Source organism: Dermochelys coriacea, chromosome 1 (genome assembly GCF_009764565.3).
Source record: "Dermochelys coriacea isolate rDerCor1 chromosome 1, rDerCor1.pri.v4, whole genome shotgun sequence".
Taxonomy (NCBI): Eukaryota; Metazoa; Chordata; order Testudines; family Dermochelyidae; genus Dermochelys; species Dermochelys coriacea.
In genome coordinates, this window is record NC_050068.2 from 280,187,193 (window position 1) to 280,210,675 (window position 23,483).

At 39.9% G+C, this 23,483-nt stretch overlaps 1 protein-coding gene across 9 annotated transcripts in view; it reads right to left on the reverse strand.

Moving 5' to 3' along the window:
- The window catches only part of PTPRQ (protein tyrosine phosphatase receptor type Q), a 200,190-nt gene that overhangs the window by 151,164 nt on the left and 25,543 nt on the right, over positions 1-23,483 (reverse strand). For all 9 annotated transcript variants that reach the window (XR_006274423.1, XM_043492806.1, XM_043492801.1 and 6 more), the window contains 6 exons: positions 21,843-21,993; positions 21,067-21,173; positions 20,382-20,479; positions 14,700-14,865; positions 12,646-12,906; positions 647-807 (listed from right to left, as the gene is read on the reverse strand). Coding sequence is in view for 8 of the 9 variants with exons in the window: in XM_043492806.1 (XP_043348741.1) it covers positions 647-807; positions 12,646-12,906; positions 14,700-14,865; positions 20,382-20,479; positions 21,067-21,173; positions 21,843-21,993 (944 nt within the window). In the remaining variant the exon portion in view is untranslated. The remainder of the gene's footprint in view (positions 1-646; positions 808-12,645; positions 12,907-14,699; positions 14,866-20,381; positions 20,480-21,066; positions 21,174-21,842; positions 21,994-23,483) is intronic.

A 23,483-nucleotide genomic window follows, 5' to 3' on the forward strand; every position in this document is an offset into this window, starting at 1 on the left:
ATATTTAAGTGCATGTGAAGCATTAGAAAGTCCTGCCTTTCTGAGGGAAGAAATAAAAAAATATTATAAAGATCCCTGAAAAACTTTCAAGTTTCCAACATCTATCTATCTTATCTTTTGAAATAAACATCACACGCCTTAATAGTAAGCATTTATACAAAATACCTGTGTCTCTGCAGTTCCAATTAAAAACAAAAGCAAAAGAACCAGAAACGTCATTGTTATTATTATATTTTTTCAGACAGTAGAATCAAAAAGTGCTCCTATTTCTTTTTGATGGCTTAACAGGGAAATGTTGCCTGCATTAATGATTTAAGGCTAGATCTTCCTGGCAAGTACACAATTAATGAGCCTGTATTACTCAATAGCTCTGCCCTTCCTTTGTTAAACTATTCATGAACTCTTGGATGACTGGCTGTAGGTTTATAGTACACGTTAAAAAAAAGTATAACTGTTGTTAAGGTAACAAACCACAGATGTTGAAATTTGCTCTCACAAATATCGCATTAGTACTTTTGTATTCTCATCTATGTTAAAAAGCTAAAGCAGCAAGCTTCATGGTTGGTCAGTTCTGCAAAGAATTTTCCCATCAGCACAGTGCATAAACAAAAATTGGCCATCCAAATACTACAATAAAAACACATACCTGATACTTCCCACCTCCAAGATCTAGGATACTAACAAAGCCCTGACCAGGAATAAGATCCACATGAAACCTTTCCACATATCCATAAGGTAGTCTCCAATTCAGAGAGAAGGAATGTGACGAAACATTGAAGGCTTTAAGACCCTCTGGCTTTGCAGGTTCTGAAAGTAAATTACAAATTAAGAACAGATTAACCTAAACAAGGCGATATGTGAAGCTAACTTCAACAAAAGTATATTACTGGTTACAATCTATCATAAAGATTATCCATCCCTGTTATCGAAGGTTTTTAAGACAAACATCTGTCAGGGATATTCTAAATACACTTAGTCCTGCCTCAGCACAGGGGGCTGGACTAGATGACCTCTTGAGGTCCCTTTCAGCTCTACATTTCTCTGATTCTATAAAGATGTCCATCTAGAGTTGTATCTGGTTTACTCACCACATAAGGGTCTGATCCTGCCCCCACTGCAGTCAATGGCAGAACACCTGCTGAATTCCGTGAGAGCATGATTATGGTCTATCATTTTATTAAAATCACTAAAGAGCTCAAAGGGCCCAATCCTACAGTACTCACTCAAGCAAAACTCTCACTGACTTTAGGGGGATACAGCCCAAAATCACCAGAGACGTAGCTTCTTGTCCCAGTTCATTGTTAAAATATATGAATGGCACATCATTAAGACCCTGTTTCAGGACCCAATCTCTATTCAGCAAGCATGTGCTTAACTTTATACATGTGCTTAAGTCCCATTAATAACCTCAAAGTTAAATTCAAGCCAGTTCTACGTGGCTTCCTGAATAAGGATGAATGTAAGCATGTGTTTATGCTGAATTGGGGGCAAAGGGCTTATCCAGCAAAGCGGCTTATCCTTACACAGGCTGACAATGGATAGATAGATAGATAGATAGATAGATAGATAGATAGATAGATAGATAGATAGATAGATAAGTAATATGCTGAGAACATATTTACCTACTCCCTCTGCAAGATCAGACTGTTTAAATGACTCTCCTGGAATGAACCCTAAAAGGAGCAGTCACTGGAGTTCTGAAATAACCATATTTCACATTTTGTTTTGCTTTTTACCATAAAAGTTAATATTTCTTCATAACTCTCAAATACTGGGGAGTCAAATAATGGCAGGAAGTTCTGTTTGTTTCAGTTAAGCCCCCCAAAATCTGGATGTTTAATCCAAATGCATCTTCTCCCTACATCCTCTCTTCTTTCACTACACCTAGGTCTTCCTCTCCACTCCCTTCTTGACATCTCTTTTCACCTTCACTCCCTTCCTTCTTTTCCTCCGTTTCATATTTAAATAATTCTTTGCCCCCCCCCTTCAGACTCAAAGTTGAATCAGTCAGTTTTCTTCAGCAGGTCATTAAAAGAGTCATCCTCCTACTTGATCAGAGAAGTGCTCTCACCCATGTGCATCCCTCTGCATTTCTCCTCCTCTCCATTCTGTAATCTTGGAGAATCCTCAACTGAAAGATCTCCTTTGCATATATCACAGAGCAAGTCCACTCACTAGCACCTTCACACATGTACCACTACCCTAGCACTCATTCTGTTGTTTCATTCATTCATACATATGTCATTTCACAACTCAATTAGAGCAATTTCCCCCCTTCCAGACCTCCCAGTATTGCTCATATCCCAACTCCATGCTGTGCAGAGTCTTGCATCATTCCACATCACTCACTCCAACATATCGCATTACTCCTGTCACAAAAGATCTCCACTGGTTCCTCATCCACCACAAAATTACTCTTATAACTTTCAATGTCCACCAGGATCACATCCCCTCTCATTCTCCTTACCCATTTCCCTGTGCTCTGTCAATTCTGTCCCCGTCTCAGTTCCTATTCCCCTTCTTCTCCTCTGTTGAAGATTATTCTTTTGTTCCTGCCATGCTCAATATCTAGAACCTTTTACCCATTCCCCTTTGCCTCACAGTTTCTCCAAATGGAGGTCAAAATGCTACGGACAGTGAGCTCCCAACCATTTTCCCACACTATCACTTTTGCTATTCATGTATCTCCTGTCTTTTGTCACCATCATCTACAGTCAAAAACTCCTATGATATGTATATTCTCATTACAACAGCAAAGCATTTGGAAAGACTGTAGCTGTAAATTTTATTGTATTGTAATGACCAAGAAGGCACTGGATCAAAGTGCAATTTCTGGTACAATAACCTCCCCCTGTATTTTGTGAAAATCCAAATAGGAACCCTGTATGCAGAGAACCTGCAGGTTCTGTCTATGTTCAACTGAGCCACACAAATTCCTTATTACTAATATCAGTTGCACTAGAGACAGGTGGATTGATTATGGTATCCAACAGAGCTCCTTTCCACCCCTGTGGTAGTGTATATGAGTCATGTGTCCAGCACAGATTGAGCTGACTAACTGGTCCCCATCACAAACCCCCATATAGAGAGCATGCTGGATGTGAGGCAGGAGTAGGTGCAGAGTGCTACAGAGATTCTGGGCTGCTGCAAAGCCCATAGGCAACCTGGGGAGGCGGCCTAAGGTTAGTTTTGGCCATTGCAGCAGCCAGAATCCAAAGGGTGCAATGATGGCATGAAGCCCTCTTTACTCTCCACTCTGGGCTGGGCATTTTAGGAGAAAAGCATGGAATCTAGCCCTAAAATTCCAATTTGAAAATGAAAGTGTTGTTACCTTAACTGAAAGCTTCCAGGGCATTCTTTACAAATGTAACCCTAGTAGTAATCTCAGTAATTGATAAATAAATCATATTAAACATTAATGGGATTTAGAAAAAGGGGTAGAGCTCAACAGCAGTTTTGCATTCATAAGGAGTATGTGGCAGTGCTCTATCATCCAAATCTAGACTCCAGTGTCTGACTCGTTTAGACATGTTGAATATCGGGCAGATGCATACAGCAGACAGGGGAACTCTCCCCTTTCCAGGTCATGCAGTAGTTGTAAAGCCACTTCACAGAGGCTATTCCAGTTTTCTCAGCAGACATTTTACACACTCCCAACTAATGTGGTGGACAAGAGGATCTACTGCATGGCAAATCCTGTCTTTTCCCCCTAAACTTCTACACCCTGCACACTGATGCAAAGAGAACTCATGACTTAGACTCCCTCATACAGAGGGAATGCACTCTTTACCTGCCTCCCTGTCCCACACATACACACAACCTGCATCTTTTCCTTTCCCTTTCAAAACAAAACTGCAGTGGTCACACTGCAGAGGACCTGTGCATGGCCATGGAGCAGAGGGCTAAATTTACTATGAATAAATAACTCCCTATACATCAATATAAGTCCATACCTTGAAGAATTATCTGATTGTTTGTTTTTCCTTTATTGAAGAAAAATCAACGCTGATTGCAGAAAATCATATAGATTGTGTAAACAAATTCACCTTTGCTTGCCTCTCTTTTATCCACAGGCTTAACCTACTATTACTTATATGAAAGTTTCTGCCAACAAATCTGACTAACATACATTCCATATGTGGTTTCAGAGTTCTGTTTCTGTTCTGTATAACCATTTGCCAGTTATGTTTCTTCTAAGGTTCAATCTATGGATAGTCAGAAAAGTATTTAATAGCTTTTATGGACCTCTGACTTTTTTACATTAATCCATAGGAGGTTTAAGTTTAGGTTAGGATGATGACCCGGCTTATTGTTTTTCCAAACAGAAGCCCCAATTCTGCAAACCCTTAGGCATATAAGTAGCTTTTAGCCATGTGAGTAATTCCACTGCATTCAAAGAGACCACTTTTACGTGGAAAGTTACTCATGAGCCAGATAAAAAAAAAGGACTTTGGCATCTAACTGCCACATTAGGTGCCTAAGATGAACATTTAGGTATCACTGAGACCTTCGAAACCCATGCTTAGCTGCTGCTGAACCCTGGAAGTGCCTAAAATCCCTACTGGCCTAAGTTTTTGCCAGTGGTCATACACACAGCTGCCTCAGTCTAGGCACCTGGTTGCATATCTCACACTTAAGCACCAGCAAGATACTCAAACAATGCATTCCCCCACCTCCTGGCCCCCTTGCAAGCCTAAGTCAGCTGGCTCAGGCCAGCTGCACGTGTCTAATTGCAGCGTAGATATACCCTTAGGCTGCTCCCTGATCAACGTGCTGTCTTCTGTGGACCCCATTCTTAGTGCCTAACCCTTCCTATGTACTATATAGGGAGCCTAGGCCTTCTAACTCAAGGCTATGGATTTCACTGGGTGACAAGTCACCTAAAAGTTAGGCACTGCATCAGAGTTGCCATGCCTAAGTCCCTTTGTGTATCTGGGCTACACATGCTTAAGTGTTTGCAGGATCAGGGCTGTCAAATGCTTTCTACCCTCCCCTTTTACTATTGGTAGGCTTCAATCAGATCATACTAAATCTGGCTAAAAACTGGGACAATTTATATATTACTGTGCAAATGGAGAAAACAGTTAGGCTAATTAATTATAAGAGTGATTAATTATAGGTAAGAGTAATCAAATCAAAATTAGGAGTATGTCAAATAAATCAGAAGTACCAGAAGAGTACCCAGAAGTCACCTACTACAGGACAGGCCCAACAAAGAAAACAACAGAACGCCACTAGCCATCACCTTCAGCCCCCAACTAAAACCTCTCCAACGCATCATCAAGGATCTACAACCTATCCTGAAGGACGAGCCATCACTCTCACAGATCTTGGAAGACAGACCAGTCCTTGCTTACAGACAGCCCCCCAATCTGAAGCAAATACTCACCAGCAACCACACACCACACAACAGAACCACTAACCCAGGAACCTATCCTTGCAACAAAGCCCGTTGCCAACTCTGTCCACATATCTATTCAGGGGATACCATCATAGGGCCTAATCACATCAGCCACACTATCAGAGGCTCGTTCACCTGCTCATCTACCAATGTGATATATGCCATCATGTGCCAGCAATGCCCCTCTGCCATGTACATTGGCCAAACTGGACAGTCTCTACGTAAAAGAATGAATGGACACAAATCAGACGTCAAGAATTATAACATTCAAAAACCAGTTGGAGAACACTTCAATCTCTCTGGTCACTCGATCACAGACCTAAGAGTGGCTATACTTCAACAAAAAAGCTTCAAAAACAGACTCCAACGAGAGACTGCTGAATTGGAATTAATATTCCTCTGATATTCTTGTTAACTGCTGGAATTAGCCTACCTTGCTTGTCACCATGAAAGGTTTTCCTCCTTTCCCCCCCCCCCCGCTGCTGGTGATGACTTATCTTAAGTGATCACTCTCCTTACAGTGTGTATGATAAACCCATTGTTTCATGTTCTCTGTGTGTGTGTATATAAATCTCTCCTCTGTTTTTTCCACCAAATGCATCCGATGAAGTGAGCTGTAGCTCACGAAAGCTTATGCTCTAATAAATTTGTTAGTCTCTAAGGTGCCACAAGTACTCCTTTTCTTTTTGCGAATACAGACTAACACGGCTGCTACTCTGAAACTTGAAATTGTGAAAATTCCTGTGTCAGTTTTCTGATCATAATCTAGCTTGTTACGGCCAAAGAGATAAAGAATGAGATAGTTACTATATCCTGTCATCAGCTGTCAGATGAATAATTACTGTGAGACATGATTGCCTTGTAGCTGATCCTCTGAATACAAATGATGGCCTTTTATCACGTTCTTATCAACAAATGTTTGATTTTAGTGCTTTAATACTCAAAAATTAAAATGGAATATCATTTAAATACAGCATGCGGAAGTTTATCAGATGGTTGCATTAGAATCAGTTACAGTAAAATAAATATCAAATTCGTTATTCTAAACCACTGGTAAAGAACGAAAAAAGAGATTACAACCTGTTGTTTAAAAAAACATAGTAGACTTCCCCAAAAAGACCAAAAATAGCAAAATGGAAAGCCTTACTTGGACAAGAGGGAAACCAGAAAGATTCTATAATTTCCTGTTATCACATAAACAATATGAAGCTGTAAGGTACTCCTTTTTATTGGACTAAAAAAAAATACAATGGACACACTTTTGAAAATCATGTTCTTTTCATTAGTGCATGGAAAACTGAGAAATGCAGAGCAACAGATACTCTGCAGTGTGTTAATTCAGCGCTCATAATTAAATCAGAGTGCACAGGACGAAAGGTGACCCAAGGGGGGAAAAGTCAGGAATATGTCTGGACTGGAGCTTCTCTCCTTAAAAACTCTGCCTGTATTATAGTAACAGGGAAAAAGAAAAGGAGTACTTGTGGCACCTTAGAGACTAACAAATTTATTAGAGCATAAGCTTTCGTGAGCTACAGCTCACTTCATCGGATGATACAGACTAACACGGCTGCTACTCTGAAACCAGTTTTTTTTTCCCACCAAATGCATCCGATGAAGTGAGCTGTAGCTCACGAAAGCTTATGCTCTAATAAATTTGTTAATCTCTAAAGTGCCACAAGTACTCCTTTTCTTTTTCCGAATACAGATTAACACGGCTGCTACTCTGAAACCTGTCAGTAACAGGGAAGACTACCATGGGCACCAATCCAACACATATATGCTTAACTTTACCCATTAACTTCAGTGGGACAACTCACAGTGCATAAAATTAAGCATGGCCCTAAGGTACAGGATCAGGACACAGCATGTTAGAAAATCAAATCACAGATTAAAATCTGTATTTTTCAAAAGCTACAAAAAGTAACAGAACTGATCTACTCAGGGAGTCACTGTGAGTGCTATGGTACACCAGCTCACATGTGGTATGGTACTGGAGTACCACATGCTCAGAGTCAAGTGTTGTAGGTGGTCCAAGCACAAGGCCTTTCAGGCACTATCCCTCAGTGGGTTCCCATAAACACTCTCAGTGGCTGATGAATAACAAAAGATTGCTGTATTAGAGCTGACAGAAATAAACATTGCAATTATTGTGAGGCAAAACTGCTTTAAAAGACAAACACAAGATGATAAGAACATAAGAAAATAAGAACAGCCATACTGGGTCAGACCAAAGGTCCATCTAGCCCAGTAACCTGTCTTCCAACAGGGGCCAACGCCAGGTGCCCCAAAGAGAATGAACACAACAGGTAAACATCAAGTGATCCATGCCATGTCACCCATTCCCAGCTTCTGGCAAACAGAAGCTACAGACACCATCCCTGTCCATCCTGGCTAATAGCCATTGATGGACCTATTCTCCATGAACGTATCTAGTTCTTTTTTGAACCCTGTTATAGTCTTGGCCTTCACAACATCCTCCGGCTAGGAGTTCCACAGGTTGACTTTGCATTGTGTGAAGAAATACTTCCTTTTGTTTGTTTTAAACCTGCTGCTTATTAATTTCATTTGGTGGCCCCTAGTTCTTGTGTTATGAGAAGGAGTAAATAACACTTCCTTATTTACTTTCTCCACACCAGTCATGATGTTATAGATTTCAATCATATCCCCTCTTTGTCATCTCTTTTCCAAGGTGAAAAGTCCATCTTATTAATCTCTCCTCATACAGCAGCTGTTCCATATCCCTAATCATTTTGTTGCCCCTTTCTGAACTTTTTCCAATTCCAATATATCTTTTTTGAGATGGGACAACCACATCTGCATGCAGTATTCAAGATGTGGACGTACCAGGGATTTATATAGAGGCAATATGATATTTTCTGTCTTATCATCAACACAACAGGCTCCAATTCAGTCCCTAAGTAGGGTGACCACCTGTCCCTAATTGGGTGTCCTGAAATGCAGAGTTCAAGTCCCGGCCCAAGGCTGAATGATTCAGGGATAGCATTTGTCCAGGATTCCCTGCAGCACTGCTCCACACCTGCCCGAGGCTCAGGGACACCACCAGCCTCTTCCTAGTGGGGAAGAGGGGTGTGAGGTGTGCCATGAGGCCACACCCCTGCTCCTCCTTTCCCCCCAAGGCCCCACTCCTGGTCAGGCCAGAAGCCAGAGCTGGGCTGTGGTAAGTGCCGTGCAGACTGCTGTGGGTCTTGGACCCTCCACCTTCCCTGGGCGGCACACCCCAGGGGGCGGGGACAGGCACCAGAGGCTGCTCTCGGGCACCTTGGCACCCTTCCCAGGGCAGTTGGAAGGTCCGGGCTTCCTGGGCAGCTCCTAACACTGCCCAGCTCCAACTTCTGGCCTGGTCTTAGGGCGGGGCCTCAGAGAGAAGAGGAAGAGCAGAGGACAGGGCCACAGAAAGGGGACACTGCATGTGTCCATTTTTGCATTTTGAATAGGTGGTCACCCTACCCCTAAAGGCAGTCCACTACAGGAGACTTACGATGGGGCTCCTTAGGCCTAGTGCCAGGGATACTCACACCAGGTCAGCCCTCTCCTCGATGCCCTCATGGCCCTGGCCTTCAAATCCTCCAGCTAGAGTCCAATCCTTTTATCTGGCGCATGTAGTTTCATTAAGTCCTGTAGCCACTCTCCCTAACTTTGTTTGTAAGCCACTCCTGGCTATCTATAAGCCATTGCCATGGCCTCCTTGCCAGCAATACGTTGCTTCCCAACCTCGCCCTCTGTCCTTCAGACCCAGGTATTACGCTGCATGGTCTTCTCTCCCCAGTCAGCTCCCTTCTGACTCAGCCTGTTATCACTACTTTTTGCTATTACTCCCAGGGTGGAGAATTACCCTTTCTATTGATGCTAAACAATCACAGAGTATTTGCTTTTTTGTGTGGGAGGGTCTAAATTCCAAACCCATTTCTTTAAACTGGTATTTTAGTACAACTATCATTTGTTCATATAGTTCATATATATATAGTCTGCCATTTTAGCACTAAACATTAATTTGATTTGATTTTATCCTTAATAGCACTCAGATATCCTTGCCTGACAAGTGCTATATAAATGCAAATCACATGATATTGTCATAAGATGAGAAATCAAATTATCATGATTTGTTAAACCTCATTATGGTCCAGTAGCATGTAATGAAAGCAGTTTTCACAGTGCCAGGGTTTTTGTTTTGTTTTTTCATCTTTACAGATGAATTCAACAGCTTCCTGACTAGTGGCATGTTCTGAAGTACAAAAAGGACATTTCTTTTTCATTTGTGTGGATATATCTGATTTGAATTAAAGAAACCTCTTTGAGGCCATTATCTTTCTCTACAATCTGTGATAAATTGACAGGTTCTTGTAGAAACATTAAAGATCTTTATTTTCGGAGTATTTATGTGGGAAGCTCTTAAATAAGGTATGTGCAGTATTTCTTTTACTAAAGCTCAGCTTAAAATGAGAGATGCCCCAATTGGACTGCTTAAAATAAAAACCTCTGTCCCCCTAGTATTAACCTAACTCTCAAATTAAATCCAAAACACTCAGGTTTAGAAAACTCTCCCTCCCCCACTCCTCTCTCTTTCCCTAAAGAGCCAGTCTGAGGCCCCAATCCTGCATATACGCACATGCTTAACTTTACACTCTGTACATAGTCTTACTGAAGCCAATGGGATTTCTCACAGTGCATAAAGTTAAGCATGTGCATTAGGTCTTTGCAGTATCAGTACTTTAGCCCATCTACTCCTCCATTATCCACCTTTCAATACACACACACGCACACACACTCTTACCTTCAGTGGCAGGTTTTCTTCAAGTCACAATGACTGAGCATATCATTATCTCTGCAAAATACTTCTGTAACCATACAGCCACTTTCTGTTCCTGTGTCCTACTCAGTGCTTACCAGATATATTCCCAGATAAAATAAATCATGTTAAAATGAAGTTAAGGTTGAAGGTTTCTATCAGTACCTTAGGGGTATAAAATATTACAGTGATATTTTAATTACCTGAAAACCAGGAAATTCAGAGTTAAGGTTATACTTAAAGAAATCCAAACATGTTGAGGTAAGAAATGCATGGTCAAGGCACCCAAGCAATCTTAACTCTACTCACTAGTGACACCATTCAAAAAGTAAACAATTTATAATTAACAAACTGTTTTTTAAGATTAAGATTTTTTTTTCCGTATTTTCCCCCTCATGGCATTACTACAGGTTGGATTTGTTAGCCTCACTGTCTCTGTGCTTTAAGGGATCCCTCTGCCTTCCTACCTTAGTTCCTTGACAATCTTGCCTTGGTGCTCAATAACAAGAGCCTTTCAAACACTGATGCCCAAACTTAGCATGCAGCCACAGAATCTTTAAAGAGCACATCAGATTAAGTAATCTACCAGTGAGAACCCTAGACATTTGTTCAGTCTCCCTCATACCACAGTCATTACAACCAATAAAATATTTGCATGCAAATTAGCTATAGAGAAAGGCATGACAAGTTGACTTACTTTTGATGTCACCATATTTTCCTTGTTCAAACTTGTGTAGGTAAGATTTGTATTATTATTTATTTATATTATGGTAGAACCGAAAGGCCTCAACCAAGACTGAAACATCATTATGCTAAGTGCTGTACATACATAGTAAGAGACAATCCCTGTTCCAAATAGTTTACAACCGAAGGCCTAAATCCTGCAAAGATTTATACACCTGCTTAACTTCATACATAGTGACGTCCCATTGACATCAATGTGACTACTCCCAGACAGTGAAATTCACGTCATACATAAAATCTTTACATGATTGGGCCTAAATAATGATAGTACCCAAAATAAAGGCATTATCTCTACTTGAGTAGTTTTCTGATATTGTACCTTCAGATGCGTTTTAATGCTGTATTGATGAGGCACAGCAGGGACCAAAGAAAACTACTTTGTATGCACTATTCAGATATCGTACTGTAAAATCTCATGAAAATATTTCAGAATTCATCCAGAAGCTCAGTATCTAGAGGGGCAATCCTTACATTCTATTTGTTTAAAATGAGTTATACAAGAATATTGTACAAGAATAAATGTGCACTGATATTTACCTAGTGTGACCGAATGCACCGCTGTATTCACACCGTACACTCTATCATAATAATCTTTGTACCAAATATGCTTTGTGCGGTATCATCTGAAAACTAATAACTGACTGGTCAATAATATCATGGTGAAATGTGTGTGGCAACACTATATGTAAAGTTATGAACTTAAGATGAAATTATGACTGAAATGTGTTTACTAGACAAGTCTGGGGAGGGGGTAAACCTGTTTCTCAAAGAAAAAGGACAACTGATGCCTCTAGCCAGGTGTCATCCAAGTTAATTGGCAATCACTGGTCAACTGGCCATTCTTTGGCAATGAAGGGGGGCAGGAATAGATCCACCTGCATTCTAACAAACAACAATATGAAATTTTTTTCACCATGAGAGTCCATCTCTCCTTCCTTGTAGCTGGAATTAATTTTATTTAGAGGTAACCCTCAGGAAAATGCATTTTGAAGGGCGACTGGACAATAAAAGTGAGGGGCAAAAACACCCCAGGCATTCTCTCTCTCTCTCACACACACACACACACACAGTAAGGATTTTACCTTGAACCAAGTCTAGTTTGCTAACTTTTAGCTACTAGAAAGTGTTTTATCTTTATTTCTCTTGTAAATATTTCTGACTTTAATACCTTGTACTCACTTAAAATCTCTTTGTAGTTAAATAAAATTGTTTCATTTTTTTTTATCAAAACTAATCCACTGTCATGTTCAACTCCATTTAAAGTGGATATTGGATGTTGGATATTGACCCCCTACAAGCGCAATGGTCCTATAATATCCAAACTGTCCAGGAGAGGGCTGGACAGTGCAGAACTCATGTTTTGTGGGAAATTCAGGACTGCGAGTGTGTTGAGGTTACCCTGCAGGTAGTAACCAAAGTTGCTCGAAGCCAGAGTGTGGCTGGTGTGTTGCCAACAGGCTGCTGGGATCAGAGTTGCTGGATCAGTATTGTAGCTATACACAAACACTCAGGGTATGACCTGCTTGCTATTTGTGAGCAGCCCAGGTTGTGAGCTACAACAACAAAGCATTGTGAGGCACACAAGGTTGCAGGGCAGGTGGTGACACAACCCCTCATTGGTCTGAATTATACCCAGAATGTGATGCCTACCCACTTGCAAGAATAAAGAGAAAAAGAGAGAAAATGTACAAACCTGTTACAATTTCAATGAATGCGATAGCTCCTTCAACATGGCCTCTGACTCTTTGTAATGTGAAATTATAAATGCCGCCAGCAGTCAGACCTGTAACTGTGTAGTCATTCAGCACTCCCAAAAGACTATATTCTTTCCTGAATGTACTGTTTGATACAGCTACTGTATAATGGGTAAAGTTGGTCCTGGTTGGATTCCACATGAGTGTGGCAGAGGAAGTATTTGCCTTTTTCAACATTAGGCCACATATTCCAGCTGGTTCTACATTTTTAAAGAAAAAAGATAAAGATGGACAGATATATTAGACTGACAAAGAAAATAAATTATAAATAATTAATTTAAGTAGACTTTATCATATTCAACTAAAAGTTACACCAATCTGCAAAAATATGGAGTTTCAATGTGACTGTTTTGAGGTTTTCTAATATTATGAAACATATGAAACCTTTTAAGGAGATTTTCTGGTCACGGATGCAGAATAGCCAGTACAGTTCTGCTACCTGGAGAAAGAAGGCAGGATTTGGAAAGCAAGCACAGTGGATATGCACCCTATGTATATAATGCAGCCTATGTGATTCCAGACTGAGCAGGATTCCAGACCTACCAGAGCTCTCATTAGAAAAACACAGCTACTCAGTTGCAGAGACATGAGAATTGAGCCCTTCATAAATAACATTAATGATTCTATTCACAGAAATTGAAAGTTTACAAAAATATCCATGGACAATACTATTTTATAAGTGAAGAATTAAGTCACTAAATATTTCATATATTCACTTAAAAATCAACACATCAAACTATCCAGAGTCAATGATAAAAGTTACCCAAAAAAGACTTTTTGTACTTATATTAGCATTTCTAAAATGACATTAATTTTAATTAATAATTAATAACCAATAATTAATAGTGTTTTCTTTAACATATATGCCTTGTTACAATTTGAAGGAAAATGCTTTTCAGGTTTCCCTAAAGGTGTACCTTACAGAACTGTTAATTAAGCTTGCATGCAGACTCCTGAAATCTTGTTAATTAATGCAACATTTTTCTGTGAAAATTGGCAGGGCTTACTATTAAAAGCAAGGGGAAGTCTATTCACAGCTAAATCTTTGCCCAGCTACATATTGTATTTACCCTTGATACTCATGAAAATATTTGGCCAAAGATGGACTTCTCAAACAGGGGAAGATGCTTAATTCCTCTGCCTGGGATGCATTTTGCATCAGTAAGAATCTGCAAGGCCTGGGGCTGGCTATCCTGTGAGTAACTGGCTCAGGTTCGCTGTGCTTGCAGAGCAACCTCACTAAATCACTCAATGGTTAAGGAGTTTGGGACCAAATAAACCACAGGAAACCACAAAATAAGAGGGGGGGAAGGGCTGAGAGATGTGTGTATGAGTTTGGTGGTTGATTTAGTTTTTCCTGAATCTGACGTAAAACTATTTCTCCATGACTCCTCCCCAAACATCCCCTGCTCTTTCCATGCTATTATCTGGTAGCACTACTGCCAGTGCAATGGAACTTCTTCAACTTGGTGTTTACTTTTTGTACCTGCTGAGCATTTGGAGCACAATTTGTCTACTTTGTCATGCTTTCTAGCATAGTCAAGCACAAAAGTATCTTCTCATGGAGTATGCTGCAGCCTCTGTACAAGAGCAATCATCCAGTTTAGTATCTCTGTTTTGCAGGAATTTTAAGAAACACTGAAACACTTGAAAGTCAAGTGTAAGATCGTATTAAAAGCATTAGGATCTGTTCTTGGAACACTCAGTGGAGACCGCACATCTAGAGCTGGAAGTTTGTTGCTTCATGTAGCTACATCTCTTCCTTTAATGCTGTATCTGTAATTGAACCCACATCTCGTGAGTTTTAACCCAGTGTACTAGACTGAAGACCTTCCTCTAGATTACCAGTCCAACTAGGAGCTGAATGTAGCCTATAGCCTTCATTTTACCCCAACTATTCTTTTGTAACCACATATATTCATTACAACTATCCATACTTATTTTGCCACCTTAAAAGGAACCAATTAAGAAAAACTATAAAGTGTTTTCTCACTTGTGGTGACTTTTTTCTCCACAGCCTTGCTGGAATCCAAGCCTTTAATCGTCTTTAATTGAAACAAGTAGTCCATTCCAGGGGTCAGATTTTTCACTATAGCTCTGCTGCCATAAACAGTTGTTGTATGTAGTGTTTCACTGTTTGCTATCAAACAATAGGAAAGCTACAGAAGAAAAATACATTTTAATATCAAATTCTTTCATCTCACAATAGTAAGGTTCAGAGGTGTCAGCTAATTGATTATAATAGCCAGATATTGCAAAGACAGAAAATCTTTTTCAGAGATTAATATTAAAGTTCACAAGTTTTGTAACACTTTCCACAAAAATCTGTAATAAATTAGGGTAATTAAAAGAGACAGCATGGACTAGTAAACCCAGCACCATGCTGGGAGTCAGAAGCCCTGGATTCTAGTCCCAGCTCAGCCACTGACCTATTCTGCTTCACTGGGCAGTTACCTCACTTCTCTGTGCTTTTAGTTCCCCTCTCAGTCTTGTCAGTTTAGTTCATAAATGCTTCAGGGCAAGAGTGTCTATCAGTGTGTGTTTATACAGTGCCTAGCACAATGGGTACACCTACATGGCACTCAAAATCCTAGCTCTGACTCAGGTTTGAGCCCAAGCGCCTTTTCCACCCACCCACAAATCAGTCTGACTTGGACTGACAATCAGCAAGGACTCAGGATCCAAGTCCTAGGACCCAGCTAGAGGGGTAGGTCAGAGCTCAAATTCCACCGTGACTCAGGTCCAGGCCCTGTCATCTTGCAATGTGGACACAGGTCAAGCTGCAGACCTGAAACAGAAGGTCTGCATAGTGCAGTATGGATGCATTAGCACAGCCGTGAGACCCAAGACCAGAAATTGTAAACCCAGGTTTACAATGCAGTAAGGTCACTCAAGCATGGGCTTAGAAACACTGAGTCCACAAGCCCAGGGTACAGCGTAGATATCCCCTATGAGGCCCTAGTCTCAGCTGAGACCTCTAAGGGTATGTGTACACTGCAATGTAAGCCCAGCGTTAGTGGGACTCGAGTTAGCTGACCCATGTTAGGGAATCCTGAACTTGAGCGTCTACATTGTATTTTAACCCTAGGTTAAGAATTTTCTGACCCATGCTCAAACCTAGGGCTCTGGCATCCACACTGCAATACAGACCCGAGTCAAAGTAACCCTATCCCAGAGAGCCTAGTGCCCCCTTCCATGTCTCCGAAATGTGGCTGCTCTAGACCTAGGAACATGGTGCACTGTGGGAAAACTTTACTGCCCACCCAGCAAATAACAGGAAGCAGCTCACTTTGCAAAACGCTTGATCAGTTTGCTCTCTGATGCAAACTCAGGAGGGTCTCTGACAGTGTGTTTTCAGATGGATGATCAGAATACAATGGGGTAATGCTGATCTGAGTTGCTGCCATTTGCCAAGAGCTTGGGGGGAGGGTTCTGTTTTCAATAGAGTGGTTTGCAGATTGTTGGGATAAAGAAAGAAGGTAAGGAAACTGTTTCTGTGCTTGGTTCTTTAAATTAAGATGGTTAAAAGCAGCATTTTTCTTTTGCATAGTAAAGTTTCAAAGCTATATTAACAGGTTTCAGAGTAGCAGCCGTGTTAGTCTGTATTCGCAAAAAGAAAAGGAGTACTTGTGGCACCTTAGAGACTAACAAATTTATTAGAGCATAAGCTTTCATGAGCTACAGCATCCGATGAAGTGAGCTGTAGCTCACGAAAGCTAATGCTCTAATAAATTTGTTAGTCTCTAAGGTGCCACAAGTACTCCTTTTCTTAAAGCTATATTAAGTCACTGTTCAGTTGTAAACTTTTGAAAGAACAATCATAACATTTTGTTCAGAGTTGCAAACATTTCAGAGTTACAAACAGCCTCCATTCCCGAGGTGCTCGTAACTCTGAAGTTCTACTATACTTCCAGATGACTCCTAGGACCTGAGTCAAGTGGGGCTGTGGCTACATTACAAAGCAATAGGGCTCAGACCCTGGGTCTAGTATGACTCAAATTTGGAACCTCCAGCCCACAGGATCCTGGGACACTTGGTCTGAATACTAGGTTAGTGCAATTGCAGTGTAGATGCAAGGGGGGTTAGCTTCGAGCCTGGGCTCAAGCACAGGCTTACACTGCAGTGTAGACATATCCTAGGAGCAATTTTAGTACAAATAATAACAATAGTAAAAGACTTCAAAGTACATCCTCAGCCCCATTTTAATCGGCATTTGAAGCAGCAAAAATACTTGTGTGGAGAAACTGAAGCTAACAGAAAACAAGTCTATGTTCTTTTCATCATTACAAAACTAAGGCTTCACTCCAATTAACCTCCCTCCATTACTCTATATTTAAAGAACGAAAAAACTAAGATCCAGACCCCTATCCATTCCTAATGGGGCCAACACAGAGTTTTATCAGGAAGTGGTGTTGGTGGGGGAAACAGGATTTGTCCAGATCTGTGATTTTCAAAGAAGCCTAAGAGAATTAGACACCTAACTCCATTCATTGGTATGCTTCAGCAGTTCTATCCTATTCCAAAGCCTTATAACTGCTTTCTAGCACCACAAAGGGATAGTACCATTGCACTTTTGGATTGGATCATATCAACAAATAGGATTTGGCCACATAACTCCCACAGGATTCTTTGAAAATCCCAATGTAAATTCCTAGGCAGTTTCAAGGTCTGTGAGACTAGTCCTGCCCTAGTCCCTTCCATGGGCATTGAAAGCCCTGAATGCAATGAAACTCTGCAGCACAGGAGAGCAAGAGTAAGAAGCACATGAAGGAAGTCTGCAAACACATGTGCCACTGAGCTGTGCTCTGCAAGAGCCCCTTGTGCTTTAGCATGCGTGGTTTTTGAGGGGCAAGAGTTGGGCCAGGGAAAAGGAAAGGCAGGGCAGGTAGACCCATAACTTCATGGATTCACCAGCTGCTTCCCCCCAGGACAGGAAGGCTCGGGGGTGAAGAGAAGTATCACAGGAGCAAGAATGACCTGAAAGCACAGTGGTACAGCCATGAAGTGGCTGGGAGTGCAGATTCCATCCCCTCAGACCCTCGTGTATCTCCCCAGCACAGTGCCTGTTTCTTTGGGCTTAACTCCACGGAGAATGTTATTTTCTCGTGTGAATTACAGAGAGTGGCAAAATACTAAAAGAAAAGTAATGTATTAAAAATATCTACATATATATGAAACAAGAAAGCACATTTTAAATATTATCTTCATTCTACAAACTACTATACATGTCACGGAAAAATGGTGAGCTGGGATGATTAATTTTAAATGATTAGTAAAATGATCCCAATTATGCAGGTACACCTTGCTAAGTAACCAGTCTACTGAAGCCTCTCTCATTAAAGTTTTACACTATCTCATTTATTCAGGAAAAACACTAACATGGCTGCCTCCTCTATGATTAGTCAAACAATAATACTGTGTCACAGAGATTAATATTAGTGATTAAAATTTTTTTCCATAAGATTTGGTAAATACATCCTGGACAAACACATACAAACAATTTCAAAAGCACATCTCAGCTTGCATAGAAAATCAAAGAGAATTTATTTTAAAAATGGGTAAAATACTCTGGGATGCATGAAAGAATTGTGCTGTGGCTGGGATCACTGGCCACTCTCAGTAAGTCAGATTGATGCTGAACACTGTATTCTTACTCTAGTAGAGGTACCAATCCAAGAAACTGCTATATTAAGAAAACTCAGATTATAGGACTTGAATGTCACAGGTCAAATCTGAAACCTTAGTGCAAATATAGAGAAAATTACCATTTACAATATCAGAGGGCAAAACTTCTATTTTTAATAATCTAAGAGAGCTTTGTATCCAACTTCTCAGATAGAGATAATTCCCACCATTATATATAGGCAGAGTATGCAGTGATGCCTGTATGTAAAGTTGCCTAACGTTTTCCATTATAATCCCCTGTTTAAAGTTGCTTATAAATATGCCAGATTTTAACTGTTTCAGTTGAAATTCTCCATGCTTGGTTTCTGCCTCAGATTACAGGAAAATAAGAGTTTTGCCAATTTGTGATTACACACACACACACACACACACACACACACACACACACACACACACACAACACTGTTTCACTGAAGAGGTGCTTTTGGGGTTTGGAGCAGGGACTTGAAATTGGGCAGAGATGGTCATCAGTAGAGCCTGGTAGAAGCTTGCTGCTACAATCTCTGAACATTCTAGATACGTTCCCTAGCTCCACTGATCTTCCATTTGCACTGAGCAAGCTCACAGATCCATACCGCTCCCTATATAACAACTACACTGAATATGCTTCTAACCTCACAAAACTCCCTATGTGTCATTTGCATGACACATTCTCCTAGCCCCAAATAGCTTATTATACATCGACTGCACTGAGCATGCTCCCAGGCCCCATTGCACTTCCATCTGCATTGAGCATGCTCCCAAGTCCCATAGATCTTGAGTTCCATTTAGGACACAGCAGCAGCAGCATCAACAAGAAGAGGTATCCAGACCCCTCTTTGGACATACTGGCCTAGGAGCCAGAAAGAAATCATGAATTCTACTCTTCCGTCTTCCATAGGTTGATATTAATATTTCTGTGCACTTCATAACCCTTATTATATTGAGAAGAGCTTCAATGCCCTATTTAAGAGGCAGGCAAATATCATTCTTCCCATTTTATAGATGGGGTAAAACAGATGTTAGTCAAGGACTCTTCTGACAGAGCCCAGAACAGAAACCTGTATCTGATATGGCAAGTCTCATCCACTTGGCCACACTTCTTTTCAGAATGAATGTGCCAAATATATATGTTTGGCTATGCTTTCTGTAACTATTATACATCAATCCACTTCTGAGCCAGGAACAGAACCCAAAAAATCCTGATTCCCAGGATTCCACAGCTGTCAAGCAAAGAATTGTATGAGCCATTGGCAAAGTGTGCAATGTGCCCCATCTAGTGACTGCTCAACAGACTGCCGCTGCTGTCAATTACTGTTTAGCTCAACAGGTAGGGGTCTGCGCTGTGGATCCAAAATTCCTACGCTGAAACCCTGCTGATGATACATGTGAGAAGGTCAGGGTAGCTTCACATGATGGAATTTCTGTTTTCTCTGTAAAGTCAAGCACACAAAGGTTATGCCAGAATTATGATTATTCATGCAGTCTTAATTTGGCCTCCTTGTAAATGAGCATTGTTATTGTTCTTCATTACATGCTCACATGCTGTTTGTTTTACAGGACCCCTACTTCATTCATGCAAAGAAGAAGAAGGTTGTAAGAAGAGAAAGGATAGTTTCTTGTGGTTAAGGCACTGTATTGGGCCCCATGAGGACTGGAGTTTATTCTACATTCACCTACAGACTTCTTATGTGATGTTGGGTAGGACGCTATCATAACGCACATACACGGGGGGCCCAAATTAACATTGCATGGGTAAACTTAATTCTGGCATTCACTTACCTTTGAGTGCAATCTTAACATACTTTTAAAATAGTTTTATGTATGTCATATGTATCTAATATAAAGATAACTGATTTTCCTCAAATGACAGTAATCCTTTCACAGATTAATGTGAAATAAAGAGACAAAAGAATCCCTTTAGGTTTTGCAGTATATGGTATATTTCACTGAGAACTGAAAAGGATTTAAAAGGCAGCACTATTTTTTACACATTTTTTATTTATCTCACCTGAAACATTTCAAAGCCTCCTCTTGGCAGTTTCCAAGACAAATATATGGTGTTCTCTTCTTGTCCAAAAACCTGTAAATCTGAGGGTGGATCAGGATCTGAGGTAAAGATAGACAGAGATATATAATATAATATCAGAATAGTCTAGACAAGTTCAAAGGAGAATGAGTTTTATAGACATTTTTAAAATTAATATTTTACATGTCATACTAAATATGAAAATAAAGTTTACATTTCATAGCTCAGAAGAATGAAGGATAGACTGTATTCATTCCTATGTGTTAACAATATAGCATGTTGTTGATTGAGATACAGTGTGATAAAATAACTAGTAAATTATAAAAAAATATTTTGGTTTAGGGAGATGAAAGTAATGGAAAATTCTGTAGAAAAAGCAATTTTATTTACATTATTTTATTCTAATTATTCACACCATTTATCTAAGTACATGTAGCTTCCCTTAATAATATAGAAGAAAATTATTTGTTTCTCAATATTTTCATTTATTTCATAATGTTTACAGATCTTTAGCTTGAAAAAGAATGTTATAGATGTGTATGATTTAATCATAACATTTTTAAGATTCCTGGATTAAATAAAAATATTTTTCAAGCAAGACTTTAAAAAAAGAACAGCCCTTACTTTCTGCAGCCCTGAAAAATAAATTAAATAAGCATGAACTTACAAGTACTAATCTTGAGGGTGGTAGGATGGCTTTTCTTTAATCCGTTGGTAGTCACAATACTAATTAAGAAGTCAGTCCCTGGGGAAAGACTGTCAAATCTGAACATTCTACATATTTAAGAAAAACATGGTTATATTTTTAGAAATTTGGAAAACAAATATATATTATTACTGTACATCATTCATAGATTAATTAATATTACATGGACCTAATGCAAAAGTTATATGCATATGCTGCCAGCCATTGAGATTGCTTTTATATGATGCAAGTTAAATTCCTGACAGGAATCATGTTCAGATCCTGTAGTCACTCTATATGCAACATTCAGGTAGCATTAATTCATTTCAGACAGAGATGGATCTAAGATGATAAATTTTGGGCCAGATCAGGACATGACCATAGGCTGGTGGGTAGATGTTCAGACCCAGGGTTTTAATTTGGGTTTATCAATGTATAAAGCCCATTAGATTTGTTTATTTCTAAAAAAAAAGAAAAAAGTTATTCATAAAACAGAAAGAGGAAGATGTTTGTTGATCAAGATTAAGATTTTTTTTCTGTACGTAAGTGCACATTAACATTACTGTGCAGGGTTGGACTAGATGACCTCTCAAAGTCCCTTCCAGCCCTACATTTCTATGATTCTATGATTTTAACTTATCTGTCAAACAATGAATATTACATATAAATAATAATTCAGCATAGTCTCTTTAAATATGCAATGTGACCTCTGGTTATACATATTTATCCGATTGGGTAGTAAAATATCATCCTCGTACCTTACACTGGAAGGTAATATTTCATCTGTGCGGAACCTTTTGTTGATAATTGAAATAATGTATCCATCAAAAATATTTTGTGCTGATGGCCAGGTAACAGTTATTGATTCTGAGTCTTTACTGTGATTCATATATTTAACCGGGCTTGGTACTGTGTCAATAAAGAAAGCAATGTTTAAATAGCCTATTCTATCATAGGGCTAACAGCACCAATTACCCCCACCAAAAAAAAACAAAAAACACCACACCTAGAAAAGTGTGTATAGACCCTAAAATATACTTATCACAGGGATACATGGAATAATACATACTGGACTTGATTCTCCACTGTATCAGACCTCTAAGCAAAGCTAATAGGGAACTGGTCAAAGCTCCCTGATTTATAGCCACATGGCCCCCCATATAAATTAAAGCTGCAGGAGGGGCAGTTTTAATTTACATCACTGACACAAAGTTCCTCAAGGACTTCACACTAGTGGGGAACCGGCATACTCCCTCTCTGTCTCCACTCTCAGGAGCAGTAGGAAGGATAGAAAAAGAGACCGACAGGCCAGGAACAGAAGTGGAAGGGGTCAGGAGGTGGGGTTGTGAATAGGAACAGAGGGGGAAGTTTGGTGGATAAGAGGAGAGGAGGACAGGCAAGAGCCAGGTTGGGTTGGACAAGAGCAGAGGGGCACAGACAGAGAATGGGGCAAACAGCACAGTAGGATCAATAACCACTAGAGCACACTCCCTTCTAGAACCTGGAATTGAACCCAGGTAAGTCTCTATATTCCTTAATTCAGCCCCATGTGTTATGAGAAAGTCTTTAGTTATCTTACTGAAAAATACACCTTTTTTGTAGCTTTACAGCCACAGCTGATTCACCCCTACTAGCCAACCAATTGGAATGTGACTCACTGGAGGAAGAAGCAGCAGTACACTGATGAGCTCTAAACCACAAAATCATTAACTGGGAATGGTACTAGATAGTGGCAGTATGATCACTTGATGGTGATATTTGAACACAGTACAATTGGCAGGGTCTTCAGAGAAGCAGCCTAAGTAAGTTATGAGTGCAAACGGGAGATGGAGTCAGGGAAGAGAGAACCTTCTGAAACTGAAAGAGGCCTGTGGATTGAAAATAATTCCAGAAGGGGAGAGAGTTACAAACAAACCTGGGTTCAAGTGATAAAGGGCCTTAACTGAGAGCAGGAGGTAGCTATAAGGAAAAAGAATCTAATTGTGTAACAAAAAGAAAAAAAATCATGGCAGCAGAGAGATAGACAGCAGAAAGTGTGATTAAAATCAAAGAGCCATGACAGAAGATTTATGAAGCTGAGGTGGGAAATATATACGCTTCTGAGAACTAGACTGCCTGACTGAAAGGAAGACCAACCTACTCTGATGGGGAAAAAAAAACAGATATGAGTAGTACCTAAGAATATTGACATGATTGGAAAAGAAAGGAAAACAGAAAACATAACTGATGTGAAGTCCAATGAGACTTCAATATTGCAGGAAAGAGAAAAACATTACATAGATATTTCTTAAGCCAAAGCTGAAGATGAAGAAAATATATATCAACAAATTCATTTCTGGTGTAAATGGATGCAACTCCAAAGGGATGCCAATCAGAATTGCACCCACGTATAGGAATCA